This window comes from Diorhabda carinulata, chromosome 10 (genome assembly GCF_026250575.1).
Source record: "Diorhabda carinulata isolate Delta chromosome 10, icDioCari1.1, whole genome shotgun sequence".
In the NCBI taxonomy this organism is placed as follows: domain Eukaryota; kingdom Metazoa; phylum Arthropoda; class Insecta; order Coleoptera; family Chrysomelidae; genus Diorhabda; species Diorhabda carinulata.
In genome coordinates, this window is record NC_079469.1 from 6771927 (window position 1) to 6798005 (window position 26079).

Here is a 26079-nt window from a genome sequence, read left to right on the forward strand (position 1 = left end):
AATCACTTTTCTATCAAACCGCCTTCATAGATACGAGGATATTCATTATGATTGCCTATATCTGATTCTAGGCATCATAAGATGTTATATTAATATCTTACTCCATAGTAACCACTTTTAATTCTGATTGTATCTGATTGAATAATTTTTTGGCACTGAATACGATGTAATTTTTAACAAGATCATAAGTGGGTATTGTTAAGTAAATGTCCAATTTTTTTCTCCTGGTAGATTAGCTATGAATGGTTCTTCCAGTTGAGTTGTGGAAGTGTTTGCGATCCAAACAAAAGGATTCTAAAACGTAAAGAGCGAGGAGTAAAAATTTTGTATTTCTTAAAATAGAATTCGCAATTCGTTCTACTACTTAAGCCATAAATGTAACGAATAGCTGTTTTTTGAAATATAAAGAGATATTCGAAGAGGCGCAAGCTACAAGACCCTTTTGAAAGGCAAACCATACCGAAGGTGCGATTCGAACACCGAGAAGTAAATTGTTAAAGTAGTACGAAAATCGAGCTGTTTAGACATATATGTAATAGCAAAACAAGCAGAGGATAATTTTTTCACCAAAGTCTCTACATGGGCACCGTCAATATGTAGACCAAGAAACTTGATCGAATTTGAAGATCGTATTAAGTCATTGTTGAGTTTTAGAGGTTGTAGAATGAATTGAAGAATTTTTAATGTTTAAACAGAACCCGTTCGCGTCAGACCAGGACTTAATACTATTGAGATGGTAGGATGTGAAGCTTGTATACCTGGACCACTCCAGGTTACACAGATGTCATCAGTAAATAAAGTGAATTTACCATTAATTCGTGAGTCTGTGCAATCAAAATGAATACCAAAAAGAATTGGACCTGAAACTGAATCTTGAGGTACACCACTGCCAACTGGTAAATTAAACGAAACTTTACCATTAGCTCATAACAGTTTTCTACATTCAAGGTAAGATATAAACATTTTAAATAGGTTTTATTCTGTTTTGGTTACAAATACCTGTAACAAAATTATAGAAAAATATTTGTTTAGAATTCAGAGATTCATAATTTCGATTTGGTTATTTTGACTGTCAAATAACTTATTAACCTTTGCTATACACTCTGGGGTCCGAAAGATCTCAGTATATTTTTAATTATATGACAATCTTCTAAGATTTCTAATACAAATTGGCAATGAATTGAGTTTAACTCACTTTTCTCCCATTATCAAATCGTTATATTTCGGGATGTATTCAGAATTTCAGTAACAGTTTTTTTCTGGCAATGATTAATAACAGTGAAAAGGAAACGATATTAAAGAACCAGACTGTTTAGATATAGAGCTAATCAAAGAAACCGACTATAAAACCAGGGCCCAAAATGCAATAAAATTTTTATGACGTGATATTTCAAGTCTGACTTTTTAATTTGATGTTCAGTTTACTTGAAAAATATTATTTTGATAAGTGTCAAATCTCAGTTATTTTTGTGCATTTTAGTTAGTGAATTAATTACCTCAGAATTCAAATGCCAACTCAAATGCTATAAACAGTTTACGTAGATCACTCTGAGGACACGAAACTAAATGTGGCAGCACTGCAGTTATTTATTTATCTACAGCTGAATTTCAGTTTCGCTAATGGTAATGTTTTGAAAGAAAAAATAACGTAATTTATGCGTAGGTTTTGTTCAATATATGAATTGTAGAAAAAACTATATATCTTGTTCTATTAATATATTCATTGTAGTTGCAATAAATCTGACCATTTAACTCTTTGGCGCCATTCAACTACAAACAGGTGGGCGAATAACAGCGTTTCGGTTTACCAACAAATCAGAACCGGACTGGAAATAGATGACCGAATACGGAATACTACTAGTACTTGTTCAACCTTGTATATAAAGAGAAAGTTTAGTATGCAATTTCCTACTCGAGTTTAAGAGGATTATTACATTTTTACACGGTCTTAATGGATTTAATTTGAATTAAATGTTCGATAATAAGACCTGATAACGAAGCTAAACAAAATATTTTCACTACTATCAATAATACTGCAATCCCACCTACAACAGAGAATATAAGAATTAAAATAGATAGCCCAAAAAAGAAGTAAATGAAGGTTCCAGGACGCAATGGTTCTGGATGGATCTGGACTATACTTCTAGGATAATAGGGTCAATCTTAGAAAAAAATCGAATCTACAAAATTCTCGACATCAAACTTAAATGGAATGTTAGATACAAAAATAAGTATTTGAATATTAAGTACTAGCTGTTGCCAGCGTCTTAACTCGCCCTGTATTTGTGAACCTAGTTTATGTATTCAAAATTTTAAAGAAAATAGGTGTCTAATAATTTTTGGTAGATTAACTACAGATATACAATTTTTAGCCTAAACACAAAATTGACGGACTCTCATACAAATTTCTGTCCCTTATTTAACCCCTCACGGTTTAAAAATCCAAAAATTCTGTCTTAATGGGAGCTTACTGTCCAAATTTCATGATTGTAGCTTTATTTGTTTCGGCTGCGCGATGAACAATCGATTCTTTCGGAATAAATTATTGATATATAAAAACGTTTTGACACTAGTGTGGAAGTTGGCTTGAATGGTAGTACTAGAAGTTATTTTGAGACAGCTATAAAACACCAAAATCTTGATATTAAAGCTGCTTCTTTAGAACGACGATCTAAATAGAGATCTTCAATTCGAGTATATCCTAAAAGAAATAAAAAAATCGTCAGGAGTTTTGAAGAAGCTCTGTAAATATCTCAACTTCGAAGTTCTTCTATTTCTAGAGAGTTAACTCCAAATACAAGGGCTCTAAAGAACTAAACTAATTGAGTTTTGTTTGAGTTATGAATTACTCTTAAGAATTATTTTCTCGTTTTCTTTATTAAAATTCCATATAAAATTTTTGGTTTATTATTTTTTGGTAATAAAGTTTTAAAAATTTTTGAAAATTATAACCGGACTAGTCCCTTAAGCTTAAAATCTTTTCTGTCGCAGTTGTTATTTCGAATTTCGCTATGAAATTTTTGAACATGTTTTTTGAATATAAAAGGATTGGAAAAACGTAAAAGAAATCAATTTTTGACATTTTTCGAATCCTGGGAAATGCTCATTGTTTGGGATGTTGGATGATTCTAGCTGCCAATCTTTCTACTCTCCCCATGAATCCTGAGTCACTACCAATATACGTAGGGCTATTGAAATTGTCGATAAACCATCTACAAAAACTTGATGTTAACTATTTCTTTTAGATGTTTGCATTACTTTCTTTTTTTCAATAAGAGTAGTATTCTGGTCCACTGAGGGTAAAGAACATGTGATTTTTATCTCTCCTAAGGAGATTCTCAGCAATGTCTTCTTCCAAAATTACGTAAAAATGTACAGAAACATTTATTATAAGAAAATAAAAGCCGCAAAGATATTTATTATAATAGGACACTCGCCAAGTCTCGTAATATTTCTAAAGAAACATGGTCCATGTGAATGATCTAAGAAATAAGGCTTCTTCATCTTCACCCGAATTTTCTTAGTTTTTTCTTTATGCCTGTGGTTTTAGCAGAGCTTCGCAGTACAATTTATGACATCGAAAAGAAATCCTCATCTGATACCACTTTTAATAGTAGTACCTTAAACTTATAGTGTTTGGAAAATGAGTAAAAGAAAAATGTTTTGTAAATTTGTAGAATATTAAACAGTTTTTGTTGGTAACCACTTTTTTAATAATTTTTTTTGGTATTCGAAAATTAAGTCAGTATTAAAACCAGCTTTTTGGTACATAGTAAAATTCTAATTTGATTCGTCTATAAAATGCTCTATAATATGAGTCACTTTCAATATTTGTAGGATTTAACTAAAAATCAAACAATAGGGAGATAAAATCGAAAATCTGAAAATATATTTAAAAAGCCATAAAACTTATGGATGATTCTTTGAATGGAAATTGAAAACTTCTGAAGGCCGGTTCTGTGTTCTTGATCACAAGATATTCTTTTGTTTTCATAATAATATAACGTAATGGTGAAAGGCATTGGAGAATGATATGGTCCAGTAGACGACAGTTTTGGCGCCTCTACATCGATATCCATGAGTACTGTCGTAAGAAAAATCTATTAGAAGTACGGCATCTTATAATTATTAACATATCGGTTTATGCATCGCTATTCATATGCACTGAATCTCACGTTTTTCTACCTCGTGGTTGTTGATTTCGTAATACATACAAATAGATTGAAAGGGGACCTGATATAAACCAATACGACTATATCCAGACGAGGTATTCAACCAAAAGTTTCCAAACGAGGAAGACTTAACAGAATAACTTTCGGGATAAAGAGTTTAGAGATAGGTCGAGTTAGGGGAAAGTTATTAAGAAAAGGAAAGCAGAAGGTTAGTTCTGATGATTTCGAATGCACTAGGTCTCACTTTTTTTTGTAATATATACAAAAAGCTATAGAGAGGACTTGTATAAAACAGTACGGAAGGTATTTTATTGAGGCTGCTAAAGTAATATCACAATGGACTCGTATAGGAAGGAAAGAAGAAAAAACAAACGAATATTGAGTTAAAAATCCCTTCAGAATAAAGAGTTTGGAGATAGAACGAGTTAGGGAGAAGTTGTTAACAAAAGGAACACGGAATATAAGTTTTGATGATAGCAAACAATTTTCAGTCATTCTATTAGTTAGACTTTTCTAGATTTCTAGAAAATTTTAACCTTTTCTAGAATTTTTCCTACAATATTGTGAAATTAATACACTATCGGCAGGAAAAAGAAAAGCCTCAAGATCTCGTAAGACTTCAGTATACCACCTACCTCTAATTCTGATGAAATTTCTCATAAAAAATGTAAATGGAGTAAGGTAAGTTATTGACCAAATTTGATTCGGTGAAGATGCCTACAATCGGAGATATGCAAGTCTTTTATTGTGGAATAGGGATGATGGGTCCAGTTTTCTGGAGGGTTCGATGTAGAAATGGGGTGTTCTTTGCTGAGGATAATGCAAGCGACCGATAAAGTGCTACACGGAGCGATAGAATACCGCAAGGAGGTAACGGATTAGACAAGGTTTTCAAAGGTACAAACATAACTTAACTTGTCTCACTTAACCTAACCAAACCAATGCGCCGTACATGGTCCGAGAAACCTGTAGGTGGATCATTCACTTGACCTTGCCCACTTTTACGCCCTAGACCTAGGAGGTGAAAAAATTCGGATATAGATACAATTCCTTATACCTATAACATTCCCAGTAGTAATTATCGAATCCAATAGGTTTTTGACATATTATCGTCTAAAATGAGCAGGACAATCATTATGTATGAGCTATAAATGTTGCCTTGTCATTAGAGTTATTAGAAATATAATTTTTTAAGTGGAGGGCTGCATGTGTCCAAAAATTTCGAAGATGTGAAATAATTAAAAAATGCTGGACTTTAGGCATACGATGCCTCATATATAGTTATATTGAAATTTTGCGTAGATTTCAAAAATTTAATAAAAACTATAGCATTCCGTTTAAAATAACGAAGTTTGGGTCCACTTCCGGTATAACCCATGCAAGCAAATTTTCAGAACACTAGTCGCAGTACTTTCCCATATACATATGGATTCAGCTCGTCGTGAAGGACCCTGTATGTAGGTCAACCAGGACTATGTACATACATTATTTTCTGATCTGATAGTACCAATTTTTCAAAGGTAAGAAGATAAAACACTTTGAAGATATGAAGTGGTAACTTTACTATTCCAACTATCTGCCAGAGTTGTCATTACAGAGCTTATCTTTTAGCAGTGGTTATAGGGCAGAAGGAACATCAACTTCTTCTCATTATGTTCCTCTTGAAATATGAAGACAAGGTAACTTTTCATGATAAGTAAGGGTTATTTCTATCAATGTAAAAATATTTAAGGAAATTGTTTGAAAAATTGTGTGAAAAGGGTAATAAAACAATGTTTAAATTAATTATCAAAATTATCCAGTTTTTATATGCAATAGCATCAATTTTATATAGAAATTAATATACTTGTATATATAGTCTGGACCTGCCTTTTCTCTTCCATGTAATATGAAATTTTACTGATGTGATAGATAATTTTAATTTCCATCTTAGTCTACTCAAAATGCTTTTTTAATGACTTACTTACCTTTAGGCCGTTCAGCTTTGTTATAAAATAGATGGTATTTTAAATACCTTAAAGATATCGTGCGTCCCATTAATTTTAAGAAAGGTCGTCTGGTCTATGAACTTATGAAATTTTTTAACTGATCACAACACAACTACTTTGTGAAGGACACAAACTCAATTATAGCTAACTCACTTTAAAATTAGAGTACGAGGTTATGTCAGTTGAAAGAGTGTATTGACAAATAACTTCCCAGGTAAACAGTAACAAAAAAATAATTGGTAAGCAAAAATTTTCTCTAAGTTTTCTAATATGAGGTGAGGAAAATCTGGTTTTGCATCTTGATCTATCATTGTGCCAAGAACAATTGACCAAAATCAATTCATCTCCTCCCAGGCGACCTTCGAACACTTCAGGGGCAGTTTTGACGACGTGGTTGGGGGGTTTTGGGGTTTCGTACCCATCAAGACTTTCAATTAGCTTGCTTCTAACTATCATTGTGCCAAGTTTTAGAAAAATTGGCCGAAATCCGTCTATCACCCAAAATAACCTTATTTGTTACGAATTTTATTCATGTTGCACTAATAGAAACTAACAAAAATACAGAAACAGAGGTAAAATAAATATCGATTAGTATAATTTTCATAAAAAATTTGAAAGACATGTTAATTGGATTTTGCTTCTTACCAGTTTTTTTTCGGCACATTTTAAATTAATGTGGAAAAGCACGTAAACAGAATTTGAAATTTAACAAGGAAACAAATTGTTAGAATAAATGGTCTTATTAAAGACGGGTGCCTTCAAAGGTACGTTGCCAATACCCTGGAAATTAATCAGTCAACTGTGTCTGAGATAATTGCGAGATATCGAAAGACCAAAGAACATGAAACAAGGCCAATGTAGGGTCGACCATCGGTAATTCCACCTGCAGGTGGTAGATTTTTTAGAGCGCAAGCTTTACGAAGAAGACATGCATGAAACGGCAAGTCAGCTTCAATAAGATTTAGCTCATCCTTGAAATGTAAGAATACCTTCTGAAACCGCAAGAAATGTTTTATAAAATTCTGTAGTCAGAGCCGTAGCTGTCACTGTTCCTCAACTTACCAGGGAACAGCGTGCAGCTAGTTTCCAAAAACTGGAATGTTCAAAATTGGGGTAATGTACTTTTCACGAGCGAGTTCAACTTCAACTCTGAGAAAACCGTTTATAGAAGAAATGGTTAGGGGTATTTTCCTTGCAACATAACACCTTTAACAAATTTTGGAGTAGAATATCTTCAAAGGCTCATACAGAATTAGTACTATCATATGAATGATCGTTAACTGATCATAGATACTTTATACAAATTTTAGAGCCATATGTTGTCCTTACGCCTTTTTATAAGCAATTACTTTGTGTTAATGCATGATAACGCACGTCCCCAAGTACCTATAATAGCATACTAGTACCTTCAAGAGGTAAATATTGTTGTTTTAGAGTGGTCTGCATACAGCCCAGACTTAAACCCTATTAAGATTAGGGTGAGATCCACAGATTTGATACCAGCTAACCTTTAACCACTGCAAGATGTGGGAATGATGGAGTGGGAGAATTTTGACCAAAATTACTCGGAGGACTTGGTCACGGCGTTGTCGTGATGTGATTAGAGCTCCAGGTTCTTAAGCCTATAGTCGGGGCAGTGAAGCATTTCCCCATTTTAGTTAGTTTAAACAAATGTTCCGTGGTTGCGGACCATCTCTAAAGCGGGACGCAAAATTTTTAACATTTGGTTGCTGTAACTGGCCATAAACGTATTCTAATTCAGAAATTATCGATAAAATAATAATAGTATTGGAAAGAGTAACTGTTATTAATTTAAAAACAGAAAACGGTTAAGAACTATGTGAATACATTCATATAAATAATAACAGTTATTAAATTTCATTATAATAATCAGAAATCATAGTGATGCGAAACCTTTTTTGGCGGAGTTTATATCAAAAAAATCAATTTATTTCACAAAGATAATTTTCACTCAACTTCATATAACATTTTTAACAATTATGTACTTTCTCAAATACTAAGCCTTACTATAACTAATTTCAACATATATGTCAAGAAACAAAATCAAAATTATTATAAGTTGAAAGCAAAACGTTGTTGTCGGTAACCTGCCAAGGTCGCCAATCCACTTCCTTCTCGAAGTTGTTTATTAAAAATTTAAAGCAATTCTCCCATGACGAATCGGTTCTACAAACCTACATTTCAAGAGATATCTCTAATCTTCAGTCTTGTCAATCGGTTTCACGAAACTGATGTTAATAGATTTCTAAAAAATCATCTATTATCGGAAAGTGCATTTAGAGAAATCTTAATTTTAAAATTGGTTCTAAAAATTATGTAAATGGTAATTATAAAGATATGTTCATTAAATATTATATCAAATGGATTTCTAAGAAATAAGACATCTATCGTGAGGTTTATTCTATATATATAAAAGAGGATGTCCTGATTGACTGACTGATTCATTCACTCATCAACGCCCAGCCAAGGCTATTAAATATAGAGACTTGAAATTTTGAGGGTATGTTTGTATAGGTGTGTAGAGGTGCGCTAAGAAAGGATTTTGCAAAATTTCGATTTTAAAAGGATAAAACGGGGTATGTTTGCAAATTCAAATTTTTCGTTTTTCAAAATTCAAAATTAAAAATTCGACTTGGAAAGAGTTCAAAGAGTTGAACAAAAATTTTTATTACGGAACCATATATTTAGCAAATTTTCATGACAAAATGAGATATCAAAGCGATTCTTTTTTAGAAATGGTTCCCGTGTGAATATCTAAAAACTAATTTCTCCGTCTTGAGATAGAACTGTTTCTCCCATGGTCAATTTTATGTAGCCTGCACGAGTAAGTTCTCCGTCAAGTTTAGTGTTATTTTAGCAAAAGATAGCAAAACAACTAACGTGGTTTACAGAGAAATATTGACATAAATTATATATGATACAATATTTTGTTTTGCGTTTTTGTAATCATTGTTACTTTAATAATAAATCATTTATTCAATATTTTTATGTAGGTATGTATTTGTTATATTATTTATCATATATATAATAAATGTGTGCAATTTTTAAATGATAATGTGTCTTTTCTTTATAACACTTCCAAATTGAATTAATTCATAGAATAAATAAGTCATTTCTCATTGAATTATCCCTATAATACGCGAGGTTTAATAAACCGCGGGCGAAGCCGCGACGGGTATTACTAGGGTAGTGTTAGTATAAAGGAACAGGGGATTTTACAGAAAACAATGTTTGTCAATCAAATTTTACGTTTTTCTAAATGTATTTCATAATGTGTTGATTTTATAGCCCATCCGAGTCTGATGAGTTTAGTCTTAGAATACGCTTAAACACTTAGTGACTCTCTAGAATATCCTATCACTACGTAATCATATAAAAAAAGTCCAAGTTACAAGAGAAAAAAAATATAATAAATACACCTAAAAAAAATCATTTATTTATATTTATATATTCTAGGTTTTGTATTGATATCTCACGTTTGATATATATTATGCTCTATAGGCGTAGGGCAAGAATGGCAATATTACATAGTTTTATATATTATATATCAAAGTTCTTTATTTTGCATTTTCTACACAATATTTCTCCATTCCTTCCTGTTCACAGCTTTTTCTCTCCAATTCTGAACATTATTATTTTTTAGGTCTTCCATTCCACAGTCATACCATCTCTTCCTTGGTCGCCCCTTTCTCTTTTTCCCTATTGGTCTTCTTCGAAGTACTAATTTTGGTATTCGTTCTCTATGTAGTCTCTCAACATATCCTAACCATCTCACTCTCTGTCTCTTAATAAATGATCTTATTGTAGCTTCTCCATAAAGTTCATCCAATTTTTCATTAATTCTTCTCCTCCAGCCCTCTTCGTGTGTACTCCTCCGTAGATTCCTCTTAGTATCTTCCTCTCCCATCTTTCCAACATGGCTTCATCTGCCTATTTTAATATCCATGTCGCACATGCAAATGTGCGGTGGGTCTTACTACCGTTTTATATATTCTTTTGATATACAAATATTTATATAATTTTTGTCAACTCTTGAGAGATCCGTTATTTGTCTAGCACAACAATGAGCGTTTGGTTTGATTTCTTGAATCTCATTTCCACAATTAAGCTCTTTCTACAATGAAATCCACGGACACTCTGGTTGGATGCAAAGTGTTACTGATGGAATCTATGGACATGCCGTGTTGAATTAAGTTCTTTTTTATGTGAAAAGCAAGCATAGGGTGAACTCTATTACACTCGAGTAGTTCGACTGGAGCCGACCGTGTTGAGATGCCTGTGGATATTGATAATGAATTTCTTTAGATTGTAGTGTTCGGGAAAGACGTGCTTTGGTATCAGACATCACAGGCTTGTACTTCTTCAAAGCAAGGAGTCTCGATAAATTGACCTCCTCGCGGCTGCAGGCTAACTCGGTGTTTACTAACCACGTGTGCTAGTTGAGTAGGTCTTGCACATCTAGGTGGGATTATATTGGATACTTCGAGAGGTCATCTGCCTTGATGGTAACGGTAAAACAGAGTCAGGTCAGCGGCCTTTATTTTATGCTCTAAACTGTCCAAGTTTCTGCTTGCTCTCTTCTGTAGTCGCGTCGAGCATCCTCAGGGTATAATTGGGAGCCAACTCCAAATGTAAGAACAATTCTCCATAGGTGGACGAATCTGGACCTTGTGAAGCTGTTTTCGTATATTGAAATTTTATTTTTTTTTGTATCTTTATTTAGTTATTTTTATGTTTTTTTTTAGTTTTTACAAGCTTTTGTCTAGAAATTGTAAATTTTTTTGAAAATAAAGCATGTCTCTCTCTCTCTCATTTTTCCTTTTTCTTATGATTTCTTGTTTTATCGGCGCTTCGTGAAGAGACTATAATGTAACCAAATATTATTGAATTAAGACGAGGAAAATTTTAAAAGATTTCTATCCAAAGTGGGCGCAAAAACACATAAAAGCGAGAATATTATAGGTAATTTTTTTGCTCATTATGAAAATAATACATTTATGTTAATTTAAAATAAAAAAATCTCGAAACGCTATGAAAGCCGTAACGCAAAAAGAAATTGAATTTCATTTGTGGGTTCTATCATGGTTGCGCGGCCTACTTGTTTCCTTGGTCAATTAGTATTTCAATTTCAACATTTTCATCGTTATATAAATAATTCAGCTTTGGTAGAAATGAGTTGACAAAATGAGAATTTTAACAAGAATTGGTGCAAAAAATAAGACAGTTCAAGAAATTTTCGTAGTATGTACACGTCCAAAAAATATATTATATCAGTTTTTTTTTGAACACCCTTAATGAAATAGTTTTGAACGTTCTCTTGGAGTTAATTCACGTGTTTGTTGCAATTGTGTTTTTTTGCTGTATCTGCTTTGTTTTATTTGCCTGAGGGTGAAGCTGTTACTGTATTTCGTGTAATACAATTTTTTATCGAATTGTGAGAAATCACAGGTATTATCTGAAAAACAAAATATCTGTTACAGTCCTCGTGCAGTGCCAATCATCACACATACTGTTTTAGCAATAATAAAATCAAAAGGAAAATAATAATTGGCATAAGAATAAAATTACTGATGAGAAAATTGATGTCACTAGCGTGAGATGTTTTGTATGTTATTTTAAAAATAATTTTGCGTTTTGAAACCAATAGATCTGAATCTGATCACACTGTTTATACTACCATTCCACCAACACTCTCAATTACACTGTCTGATGCGCGTTTCGATAACCAAGTTATCGTCTTCAGAAACTGAAAGTATGTTACGTTTTCCTTCAGTCTCTGAGTAGCTTGGTTATCAAAAAGCGCGTCAGACAGTGTAATTCTGAGTGTTAGGGTAGGGTGCATCGAGCGCACAGGCAAATTTAGAAAATATTTCGTGCATCTAGCGCACATTATCTGTGTCGAATCCGAAAGATCGTTCGACGAACGCACAAGAAAATTTAATCTCCTAGTTCTAGAGATGGGAAAACATACGAATTTTTGAATAATTATTATCATTAAGACAAAACGAGAAACCAACAGCAACATCTAAGATTTTTCAAAATTAGCAAATGTTCATATTATATAAAATATTGAACAAAAATGATAGAAAAAATTGTTTTTTTCTAAGAATGAGTGCATATTGGTATTAGTTTCAAAATAATTGAAAAATTTTGTACTTTAAATTTTCCACAAAAAAGCCTTTCAATTTAAGAATGGTTAGGTTGTGTTGGGTTGGGTTAGGTTATGTTAAGTTGGGTTAGGTTAGGTTAGGTTAGGTTAGGTTAGGTTAGGTCAGGTCAGGCCTTTATACCAGCAAATGTGCGCTCAATGCACCCTCACTTCACTTGTGTTCGAATATTACCAACGGTTCAAGAAATTCCAACTTAGATCTGAGTCTGATTCCCAGTCAGGAATAATCAGAATTACTGAAAATTATTCACTGACTAGAACTTTCCTTTCTATTATTCTGTCTCTTCGTCATTTGTAAGTCTGCGCCTGCGTATTATGTACTAGATCTTTCTTACTCTTATGCAGAGGATACAAGAAATTCATGTATCAGATATTTTTGACGAGGGGTCATCCATGAATTACGTCACATGTTTAGGGGGGAAGGGGAACACCAGAATATGACATAGTGTGACAACGGACAGGGGGTCAAAAACATGTTACATCACATGTTAAAAGTCAAAATTCATAGTTCGAAATTTATACGTGAATAAAAAACTTTATTTATATTTATTAGTAATTTAGCACTTCCGATATGAGATTTTCTCTTAAGCAACAACAACTTACATCTAGAGCGGTGTTGAGACTCTAATTTACTTTGTTTAATGAATAATGACGAAGCTTTACGGACGGAAGAAGACGATGTAGACACTGAAGATGTTAAAATTCAGAACGAAAGAATGAAGTGCCTGATTTACCAGTCATAGCTAATATAAAGGAGTGGTCCAAAGGCCATGGACATAAGATGATTAATTTTGTGTTTTTAATTAACATAATTAGTCATTTATTGCTTCCTCACTAGTCGTTTGTGTTTTCCGATATCTAAAATATTTGAATTTACGTTGATTTTATTTAAGATTATAAAATAAAAGTAATAAAAAAATAAAAATAACAGTTTTCTTTTGATTATTTTTAAATATGTCACATCAGGAGGTAGGGGGGTTGTAAAAATGTGACAACCTGTGACAAGGACTGGGAAGGAGTTAAAGTGTCCTAAAATTAGTGAAACGTAATTTACGGATGGACCCCAAAGTCTTTGTCAAGTGTGTACAGTTTAAGTCAAACTTCTCTATTAACTCAGCAAAAGCTAAAAAGCACGTATTGATTTCGAATAGAATTCAGTTTCTGCTAATGCTAAATATCATGACAAATCCTTCCTGATACCCACAACTAGGAGTAAAATTGTCCTTCTTCAAGATAAATCTGTAAATACTACGAGGAAATATTCGACCTCTAGTTCACTTCTTTACTAGACATAGAGACGTATGGGAGCTTTTTTTCTAATGGTAAACCCAAGTTCTCCATAAAAACTCAGTTTTGTTGTAATTTTTTGTTATTTGAGATGTTTATTTTGAACGAATCAACTGTTTCCAACGTCGTCACCTAACGAATCGACAACAATCAATTGTTTCGTGCACACTATGGGTAGAGGCTGTACGCTTATTTGGATTCAGTGTATTCAAACTTTCCGCCGTATTTAATTTCGATACCAAATCTTATAATAATTGAAATTCCATCGTATTCATATCAAATTTCTGTCGTTGTGTTCTATATTGGTGTCTCATATCAAAAAGGTGTTTATCCAAGTGTGATCCGTCTTATTGTATTAATACCTTAAGACTTAAAGTATTTCGAGTATCTGATTTCAAGATTTCAAGTGTCTGACCTATAAAGATAGGTGACAATATAAACAGTTTTTTTTTTCGACCTCGTTCAGAGAATTATGAGAGATCTTAAAATAAATCTCCCGCATGTAATTAATTTGATAAAATTGTTGGTAGTACGTCAATAAAAAAAAATAATTACACACAGTTACGCACAAAGAAGTTACTGTTTGGTGCGCTTTATGTGATCATTGATCCATATATTCCGTACCTTAATTATCTGACGTTGGATTTGTTGACATGTGGATCAAACAGAAGAGGGAATCTACGATAGAAATGATCAAAGGAGCATTTGAAAGGAAAACGATAAAACCACATGATAGAATTATCTAACTCTATTCGATCATTGTTTTCTGGATAAATCATCATTTAATTTGTTGGTTTAACGACAATGCCTCTAAAAACTATTTTCACTCCCATCAATATCAATTTATGTGTATATATAATTGGTTCAGACGCCAAAGTAATAAACAGTATTCATTGAAGTGTTTAATAGTTAAAAGGCAACGTGTTTCCGGGCCGACAATAGGTATATTGTGTGATTTACGATTGTAGACGCATCAAAATATTTACCTTTCAAACATTTTTTTCGTAGCTCGAAAATTCAAAAGGAAGCTAAAAACAAGATTCTACGTTGCTGGTCAACCTAACCAACTAATGCTTTTCGTTTTTCGGTGTAATCGATCATATCATGCTGCGCGTTAATGACATTTACGTTACATTTATTCTTTTTTGTGTAGATAGACATTTTCTATATTGAATACGTTTGATTGGATGTCAAGAAAATGTGAGGGAGGTTCATTATTTTGTGCTACGGGAGATAAGTGATAAGAATCTGGGTTAACAACAACAAGTAGCATCAAACATTATGGTACTGTTGTTATTTATTCTTTACAAAGTATTCTTAATTGCGGTGGAACAATAAATCAAACAATGGGCCAAATTCCTTAGGCCTTTCATAATGAATAGTTAGGATTTAAAATGATTTCTCTATGAAAATCTTTACATCCATTTTCAGTTACGTCAGATTAAAATTCAAATGGCGTGTTTTGCTTAAATAAACGTCAGATCCTCTATTTTAGAGTTATTATTAAATATAAATAGTGCAATTTTGCAGGTCTTCTAGAATCTTGTATTCAATCTTCTTGATTTCTTTTAGCCATTTTTTTCTTTTGACGCCCTCTTTTTTCCTACTTTCTATTCTCTCCAGCACAATTCTTTGCTGTGGCAATCTGGTAATAAACATATTGCTCATTTTGATCGAAATATTGGTCTTATTTTATGCTCTTTATATATCATAATCAGTTCTCAGTTTATACTTCTCTGTTTATACATTTAGTTTTTTTTGTGTAGATAGACATTTTTTATATTGAATAAGTTTGATTGGATGTCAAGAAAATGTGAGGGAGGTTCATTATTTTGTACTACGGGAGGTAAGTGATAAGAATCTGAAGGTTTGAAGGTTAACAACAACAAGTAGGATCAAACATTATGGTACTGTTGTTATTCATTATTTAAAATGTATTCCTAATAGCGGAACAATAAATCAATTCCATAGGCCTTTCATAATGAATAGTTAGGATTTAAAATATTTTCTCTATGAAAAGATCCTCAGGTCTAGAGTTATTAATAAATATAAATGGTGCAATTCTGCAGATCTTCTAGAATCTTGTATTCAATCTTCTTCACTATTTTTCTTTCCTACTTCATCTATATCCCGCTGTATTTCTTCTAGCTTTCCTTCCTTCTTTTCTCTCCAGCACCATTCTCTGCTGTGGCAATCTGGCAATAGACATCTGGCTCTTTTTGATCGACCTATTGTTCTTATTTTAGATTTTTTGTATATCATAATCAGTTCTCTGTTTATACGTCTTCTCTAGATATCATCTGCCATTTTGACACCGCGGAGGATTCGTTTTTCCCATATTTCGAGTTAATTTCATATTTTTTGTCATCGTACATCTTTCTGATACGTATAGAACTGCTAGTTTTAGAATTTTTCAATTCGCTCTAATTTTGACTGTTCCTGAAAAGTTTTTGCTATCAGTATTTTCGATAACGATCCTTCCGATCAGTTACTTTTTAGAATTTTCTTATGTATCTCATTTTCTTCTAGATTTGCGGATGTTTTGGTTACTTCTAGATAATCAAATTGATTAATTTTGTCACAGTTACATTTCCTTTCATTTTTTTTTTATTTGTTAGCCAAATTGCTTTGCTTCAACCACAAATTTCTCTCCTCGATCTTGTTAGTATCCCTATGTCAACGGCATGTGCAATTTACTATGCTTTATGATGAAATTTTGAACAAATAGTTGGAAATTCATATTTGGAAATTTACTACTAGAAAACAACACTAAAATCGATTTGAAGTGTATGTTGTGGACGAAATCCCATTAAATATGAACATTATTAAAAAGGCAGTTGCGCGAAAGAATATATAGTTTTAACTAGCAAACATTAGAAGAAATCCATCGAACGTGTCATGGCATAAGAATTGTCTATGTAGAAGATAATATTCTGACAAACTAATAGATGCAGCTATTATTAACGTTCTTTCTCTAAGTGACGGATTAATATTTTCAGCACAATATATGTAACCAATTATTTTTATTGTTAATTTTTTTTGTTATTGCAATAATACGCGACTTATAAAAGTTATAATATTATACAAAACAACAGTTTTAGTTTGTTACATCATAGTCGACATATTTCTTAGTTTGTATAAATTGAAAAAGTTGGGATTTCTGGAACCGTTGCTGTTTACACTACCACTACACCAACACTTACAACAATTACACTATCTGACACGTTATCGTCTTGAAAAAAATTTAGTATAAAGCCATCAGCCTACGCAAATTAGAGATAGTTAGACACTGTGTACAGAGATTGTTAATCATCATTCACGACCAAATAATTTTGGGCAGCTGAATTCGAGACGACCAAAAACTGCGCCAATAAGCGATAACATCGATAAAGTTTCACCAAGTGATACTGAGATATCGGCGTATCAAAAGAATGTATTTGCTATATACTTACAAAATAATTATGTATGCTTTGGACCAAAAGTGCATTTATTGACGCGGTTGAAGCAAAGTGAGTCTAATTATCACTCTAGATGAAATATGAATCAATCTCTGTACTACTAGAACGAAAAAACTTCCAAAACAGTGGATTGCAAAAACCTGCTCCGAAAAAGTAAAAAACGGTTTCATAGGCCGGAAAATTGAGTGCGACAGTTTTTTTTTTGAAATATTCATGGGATTGAGTCATCGGCTATCTTGAAAAATTTCACCAAATGATACTGGACGATCATCGAATAAGTATTAGAGAGATAGAAGAGGCTATCGGCATACCAGAACAATACATTTGCTATATACTGACAAAAGAAATGTGTATGCTGTGGACCAAAAGCGCTTTCGAAAGAGCATTTTTCATGATTTATTGACGCAGTTGAAGCAAAATGAGTTTAATTATAACTGTGGATGAAATCTGAATCAATATCTACAACTAGAACAAAAAAACATCCAAAACAGTGGATTACAAAGGGAAAATCTGCTCCGCAAAAGTAAAAAACGGTTTCATCGACCGAAAAAGTGTCGGGAGACCGTTTTTTGGAATATTCATCGACTATCTTCAAAAAGATGAAACAACAGCTGAAGAGTATCAGACTTCAATGTTTCCTAAGGACAATGCACCTTCTCACACTTCGATGGCAATGGATAAAATTCAAGAATTGTACTTCGAAGTAGTTGTGCACCCATAGTATTTATTCACCAGATCTAGCGACTGATTCCTGTTTCCTAACCTTAAAGTTTCACTTGCCGGAGGGAGATTTTCATCGGACGAGAACGTTATCGCTTATGTAAACGCATAGTAGAACTAAGTGTATACACTCAAAAGGAGATTGTGTTGAAAAAGTTTTCAGGCAACCCTCGTATTACTTGAAAGTATCATTCTATATTATTTTTGCAAGGGTTACGAAGTTTTATTACTGTTATGCGTTTATGAATAAGTAATTAAAACGAGACGTAAATGGTCTGGTATGGAAAAGTTAAAATGAAAGAAAATTGATGAAACAACATAAAAATATACCAAAAAGGAAACAAAAACATAATCATTGCAGCAAATAAAAAATATTTGAAAAAACTTAATTACAAGTTTATACAAGAAAATTGATTTCTCCGTATTTCTTGTGAATTAAGCCAAATTTTTACAAAACTTTAACGAACTCTTAAATCTGGCTCCGTAGTTCTTGGCGCCACTACATATGGCACAAAAAAGGCGCCACTCTTTAGGTTTAAGTAAGTTAAAATCTGTCTACTGATGTGTATCATTCCATTATTGAAACTGTACATAAATATTGCCACAGAGTATCAGATCAAAACTAATAAGTAGTTAAACGTGATGTGGCTATTGTAGAAACAAATTATTTGGATAGCTAATTCTATATTAGAGATGAGAGCTTCTCAATACATCTGTAGATGAAAACGAAGGTTTGACGTTGCCCAGAAAACGTCTACGATTTTTTTCCGAAACAAACGACGGAAAAGCGAATAACTCATAATCAAAAATCAATTTGCTTAATGACAACATACAAGAAATTACATGTAATTCCTCGCAAGAACAAAATACTTTATAGAGGAATATTGCAGGTCGTTTGACATTATGCAAGTCTCTTACCATGGTTGCCACTAATCAAAATTCCAAAATTAAAAGTAAACAATTTCCTAACCTCAAACAGTGGCAATAATTATATCTGTCTCTAACTTGCTTTTGGAGTCTAATGGACAGTTTAGCTAGAGAATTAAACGAGAAAACATAGTAAAATTAGTTGAAAATGGACGAAGAAACATTTAAAAAACTCCCGAGGAAAATAAAATGTAATATAAGCAGTACAGAACTAATTTCTCTATAAAATTGAAACTTAGAACCAATAAAAATGGCACCCCATTGATAAAATTGCAAGTGCGAGATCTTACATGAAAAAATCAGCTGAACTTCATCTGCCAATCCTGCGAATCAAGAAATATTGCGTCTCGCATTACATTGCACGTTATTTTGCATCACATCAAGCGGACTCAATTGAAATAAACAATAAAAAAGTGATCAGCGAATAACTGGCAATAATGATATCTGCTGCTACATCGCTTTTGGAGCTCGATGCACGCAAAAAAAATGGCACCAAATCGATAATGTTGCACGTGCGAGATTTTGAGAAATATTGCGTCTTGCATTGCATTGCACGTTGTCTTGGATTATGTCAAACGGCCTTAAGCAGAAGCCAAACTCAAATCCAATATTACATCTATTAAGTATAAATAAATGAAGTGTACTTTTATGTATTTTATAGATTTATAACATATTTTTTCAGTTATAGCGAGTGTTGTTGAGTTCGTTTCGACATTTGAAGCTCACGTTCCATTGAAAAATAGAGTTTAGAATACATTTCAGAGTTGTAAAATAGATAATAACAATTATTAAAAAAATTAAGTGACTGTAAAAATTAACAACTTCATTATCATCATCAATCAGGTGCTTAAATTATAATTTTTGGAATAAAAAAAACTAAATGAATGAATGTAGTCACATTTTTCATTTATCGAATGTCGTTTACATAATGTGAAAAGACAACCTACAGGATAAGTCATAAGCAATATGTCAAATTTTGATACACCCTCATGACGATTTATATTTTGGGATCCAAAGAAAAAATCAAGTATTTAAGGAAAATGATTCTATTTGTACTCGAAATAATCCCCACCTACATCAATACGTTCATAACTGTACGTTCCCAAACTTAAAATCTTGAAGTCACTAATTGGAATACTCTAAAAAATTTATGAATTATTCCATTTATGTAAAGATCAGATAGATCTTCGATTACTTACTTATCCACAAAATCATCTACTATAAGTTGTAACAATAACATTTATTCTCCATTTGGTTATATCATTTATTTCCTGTATCGCTAATTTTTCCTTTTTTTCCAGGTTGTTTGCAATGTCTGTATTCTATTTTCTTTTGGATCTGCCTCTTCTAGTCTTATTGTCTGTTTCGGTATCCCATATCCCTTTAACTGTTGCGTTATCTTTTATTATCACTATGTACTTAAATCATTTCAACTGTTGTTGTCATATTTTTTAAACTACACTCACTATTTTGAATTCGCATGTAATTGTGCCGTTATTATTTGTTTTGTTGAAAAATCCTCTGCATAGGACTACATATACAAATATTATCTTATTTACTTTACTGGCTATCTCTTTGTCAATTAACTTGTTAACGTTTTTCTATTTCTGTTGTAGTATTAACAATTCTTTCTTGTGGTTAGTTTGATATTTCAATTATTTCCGTCTTTCGTATGTTTATCTGCAGTTGGTATTGTTCCATTTCATTACCACATTCCTCCATTCTATTATGTACATGTACTGAAATCACCCATGGCGAAATCAGGCGAATGTGATGGCAAAAACACAAATGCAGTTAGAGCTTACTACTTGACGATAGTGGTATCACCAGCTGTAACTCTTCTAGCATCTCAAAATATATAGAGTGGCCCTTTAATCATTAGCTACACTACTTGTTTTTTGCAAAACAACGCAGTTTCAAATTGTGAAATTCGAATATATGTAGTTGGAGTTTTCCGAAGAAGCTGGCTTCCATTAATTTGTCGCGACCATTCCGATTACCAGATTTGAACACCACTGAAAATGTGCAGGATATGCTGAAACATTTGGTAATGTGCCTAGCGCATTTATGAAGATGTACCATCTACTTTTGTCAATGCGTAATCATATATAGGAGAGTATTTAGGTACGGGATCGCCTAAATTTTATGTTGTGTCTCTCAATAGTTCCAAATGGGTTTAAAAAAAGTGAATGTGTTTCCCTAGTAAGGATTTTTGTTCGCAATAAACTTGTATCAACGAGAAACTATGAATGAAGAAACATGGGATTGAATTTATTTATTATTTAGTAAATTGGTGCTAAACTAAAATAAAGTCAGATTGGACGCTTATAATTAATTAGTTGATACTAGAACTTCACTTAAACCGATTTTCTGATTTTTATTTATGACTCACCATGTATTACAATTTTTTTTATAATCATCTTAAAATATTTAATCGTATTTAAACTTACAATTTAGTAGATTCTTCCAGCTTCCGCTTAGTACTTTCATGTACCGATTGATAGAAACCGAAGAAGTGGAAGACAATCCGGCCTTATCGATATTCCCATCGGACTGACTTCTCGTCATCAGAACAGGTCTCGTATCCTTTTTCCTTATCAAGGAGTTCGTATGAGTTAATTTCCGGCACTTTTTTTCGCCTAAAGCGTCTTTGAACTTAATACCACCGATATCTTGGAGATTTAAATTGTCGTCGTCGTCGGATGAATCGCGAAAACTTAGATAAGTCGAAGAGAGAAGGGCGTGGTTTTGTTTTATACGCGTTTGACGACTATTCGCATTTGACGGATGGTTTGATTTTTTATTAGGCGGTAAAGGAGGCGGGCGAAAGCAGATCGTAGTCATGTCTGATTTCGTTTTATTTGTTGTTTTACCTGGAAGGACTGTTTTAAGAAAGAAGTTAGAAGAGTGAATTTTTTTGTCAGTTTAGTGGTTACTAGATAAACTAGACTAGATTTATCAATTTTTTTAGTCAAATTCAAGTAATCATTATCAAATTAATGTATTAAGAACACACTTATGATAGATACTATCTTATTAAAGAAAATTAAGGTCGATACGGACATGAACGTCCTATCTCTGGACTGTAATCAGGCCGCTGTCAGTGGCGAACACCCCCAACAACAACTGATCCGTTTGTGGGCCATCAAAAGTACTTAGGATCTTGGTGTTACGAATCGAGACTAGCAGAATTTCGACTGAATTAGGACTACTTACCACACGACGTCTACATAAAGCAGACACAATGTGGTCATACCTTTAAAAATTTTCTAAAATAAACCACCACAACCCCAGCCCTGAAGAGGAGCTATTCCTGTATCAGGGCCTACTCAAACAAACCACATTCCTTACAAAAATCCTCCTTATCCTACCAAACTTAGACTAACGAATCTCTCTCTCTCTTCTTGGTACTATGCTCTATATGAACTTAAAATTGAGCTATTCTTATTATTGCGGTCTCCAGTTAATACACGAACAATATATACAGTGGTTTTCAAAAAAATTCTTGAAAATATGAATGAAATATTCTTAAAGAGTTTCAAAAGTTAAATATTTATTTTTAAACAATGATGAAAATGATTGAGAAAACCTTATTTTTTCTTTGATTATAATTTATAACCAAGAATTTCGCCCTCTAGCGTATACGTTACTTATTAGGTTGTTTCGAAATTATAACTCTTACATTGGTAGAAAGGAGCTCTCTTCAAAAAGACTAAGTTTGCATAGATAGTTAAGTAGAACTGGACTTTCATGCATTTTTTCACAATAAAGTTCCCGCTTCCCCCTATCTCTTAAGAATACGATTATAATACTTTAAATGTATCTTAATTAGGCAAAATTTGTAAATTATTCATTTTATAATTTTTGGTATTTAATTACGCCCTCTGGCGGTGGACCTACAACTGTTTAAATAATTTCCAAGTTTTTCTCGAAGTCACTTTTGTTATAATTTTTTTTTCCCGAAGCTGTACTATAAACGGTTCCCGAGATATGCCCGAGAGCCATTCTTATTGGGACACCCGGTACAATGATTTTACCAGTTTGGTTAATCCACAAAATTGTCGAAATAGGGGTTGAAAGTTCGGGTAATGTGCCAACATTTTGTTGAAACTAGAAATAGACTGATTTCGATCAAACATGGAATTTTCCCATCAAATCGTCATATTTTTTTCTATTTAATCCAATCTTCTTATTTCTCTGCTTTTCCTTTTTCCATCTATTTACATAATTCTTTTAAGGTTATAGTCACAATAAAGTTCGAGTTACAAATAATTTTGGCTACAAATTTTTATAAATCAAATCAAGTAAATAAAAATAGACTAAGTGCATTTCTATTAACCAGTTTAAACAAAAAAAAATTGACATGTGAAATAGCGGACACGTAATCTGTAATCTTACAAAAAAAAAACTAACATTCTGCAAAGTTTCTTATATTATTCACGTAACCCACAATTGAAACCTGAAATACCGCGTGTTAATTAGAGGCAATCCAAAATTGATTTTCTAGAAAGAAAACTTTTAAATTAAAAAGAAAACACATCAGGAATCTAATAAATCAAGTTCTTAATGAACAAACAAACTTGAGTAACTCTGAACTTGTTAATTGCTTATTAGGAATGGTATTGAATTGATTCGAAGATATCAGTCGAATCGCTTCTTAATCAGTGACTAATTTCTTTGAATTATTAGAGTGTCAATAATCTGCGGCAATTAGTAAAAATTATAATTTTATACTGGTTTTATACTCATTTCTTTCTAAGGAAACGTTGACTATACTATATAATTGAATATTTATACATGTCATAGTGGCTAATATAATTTAAGCGTAAAATTCCTCATGGCAACTGAAGAACCGGAACAAAATCTTATTTAACATCAAAGTGAGTGGAATGATAAATGAGGTGAACTAAAGAAGAAAATGATGATTGCATATAGCGAAAACGGTTTAATATGCAAAATCCGCGTGGAAAACTGCGTTTTAAGATCATAGGAGATGGAAAATTATCATTTTTGATCAGAAAGTACAACTACCGATGTTGTGTATTATCATGCATCAGCAAGCTACACGAAGAAAGATAAACAGAGCGCCAGAAGCAAAGTAGAAATTTATAAGGATTACGTCAAACCGATTATGAGTAAAAAAGAATAAAAGTATAATGATGAGATTGATAATAGAGAAGAAACACCAAGTGTGGTGCAAGAACAAGACTCTACAAATGTGAGGACTGATCCTATTATGTCGTAGTTTGTCATGGAGACATCAATATAAAAATTGACAGAATTTTAGACTCCAACTAAAACTTGAGTCGCAAGACCTAAACCATATAAAACACAAATGACTCATTGGTGAAAATTGGTAAAGAGAAATAACCGAAGACATTTACATGCTATGGACGACCGTTTCCAAAATAGTATGAAAGTCTGTCTGTAACATTTCAATTGTTTTTAGCTCGAATTTAGGAAAAATAAGACAAAACCACGTGGAGTAAGATTCTGTACTAGAAACTGATACCATTACGATTAAAATTGAGTTATTGAATGAGTTATTATTAACAGAATTTAAAACTCCTAAGACTTTCCCAATCAAAACCGAGATCTGCAAGACCAATATCGTATATATGAAACCGCCAAAACCAACCCGATCTTGGTCTTGTTTTGCTCCTCCCCAGGAAAGACCACGTAGACAGAAAGCCGATGACCCGTTGGTGAAAATTGGTAAAGAGAAATGAACAAAACCATCTCCATAGGCTGGACGATCATTTAAAAGATAGTTTGAAAGCTTGTCTTGAACATTTCAATTGTTTCTAGTCCTAGCTCGGGAAGAAGAGAACAAAATCACGTAGATTAAGTTCCTGTACTACAATCTAATTCCATTACGTCGAAGTTTCTCATGAAGATATTAATGATAATAAAAGAAAACATGATATTCAGATACAAATTAACAGTATTTTAAACTCGTAAGACTTTTGTAACTCAGACCTTTATCTGCAAGTTCAATACCATAAAAGACACCGCCAAAACCAACCCGATCTGGGTCTTGTTTTGCTCCTCTCCAGGAAAGACCACGTAGACAGAAAGCCGATGACCCGTTGGTGAAAATTGGTAAAGAGAAATGAACAAAACCATCTCCATAGGCTGGACGATCATTTAAAAGATAGTTTGAAAGCTTGTCTTGAACATTTCAATTGTTTCTAGTCCTAGCTCTACAAGAAGGAAGCAAAATTATGTGGATTAAGCACCGGCACTACAAACGGTGCCCATTACGTCGAAGTTTGTCAAGTAGATATCATCACAGGAAAAAACAGAATAAATTTAAGATTTTTTGGTACAAATGAGCAGTATTTTAGAATCGTAAGGCTTGCAAGCAAAGACCTAGATCAGCAAGACCATATGTGATAAAAATTGGAAAAATTGATAAAAACAGATATTGTTTCTGAGTAACTTAATCTTTCTGTTATGTAGTATTTTTCGTAAATTCAAAATTTAATTTATTTTGCCTAAGTTTGTTGAAAGTTGAAATTTGAACCTTTTTCTTGGAAAACTAAAAACTTTTATGTATACGACAAAGATTAATGGGTCTACAATATCAAGATTTTGATATATTCCAAGTAGTGATTAATAATTAAAGTTTGAGTTTGTTTTAAAGTTAGAAACAAACTCTTACAAAGTTAGTTTTATAACTCATTAGCATCAGATAATCAAGTATATAATATAATAACTAATTTTTTATCATTTAAATACATCGCAACACAACAAAATTTATTGTAACCACTAAAACTGACAAGAGAAAATCACATACAAAAACATATCTCGCGATATGGTAGAAAACCTACGTGAACATATGCTTAATTCAATCATTACTGTAACAACTGTACTTCTCGCACCATATGAAACTAATGACAATAGTACGCGTCCAAACGAAAAAACGAGAACGATATCAAAAGCAAATTAAGAAAAAAGCGCAGAGAACCGCCAATTTTCGCGATAGTTTCATATATAAACTACAAACGACGACTGCCGTGTGTATAATTTTCTTTTGCGAGATATGAGTGGTATCTAAGTATCCAAAAACCCACACAGGAATTGCGAAGCAAAACGTAAAAAATAAGCAGCGCTTCGCCCACCTGTGCAAGAATATAACTCGCAAGCGACAGGTTCGGATCTAAAAATCTGACTTTATGACGATATATAAAAGACAAATTCAAAACAACTAAGTATTTCAGTAGGCGATATATAAAGCGGTTGAATTAGATAACATCTATCTTAATAAAATGCAAAGGATACTATGTTAAAGTATCTTAAGGATAATGGAAAATAAGGTTAATAAATCGATGATA

General features: G+C 32.6%; 1 protein-coding gene across 3 annotated transcripts in view; it reads right to left on the reverse strand.

Moving 5' to 3' along the window:
* The window catches only part of LOC130899133 (caskin-1), a 142795-nt gene that overhangs the window by 41556 nt on the left and 75160 nt on the right, over positions 1-26079 (reverse strand). The window contains exons 1-2 of one of the 3 annotated variants that reach the window (XM_057808911.1): positions 25576-25758; positions 21193-21624 (exon numbers count right to left, since the gene is read on the reverse strand). The exons of the other annotated variants lie outside the window; for them this stretch is intronic. Of the exons in view, the coding sequence (XP_057664894.1) occupies positions 21193-21624; positions 25576-25600 (457 nt within the window). The 5' untranslated portion in view covers positions 25601-25758. Of the gene's footprint in view, positions 1-21192; positions 21625-25575; positions 25759-26079 lie in introns of those variants that run through there. 3 annotated transcript variants of the gene reach the window in all.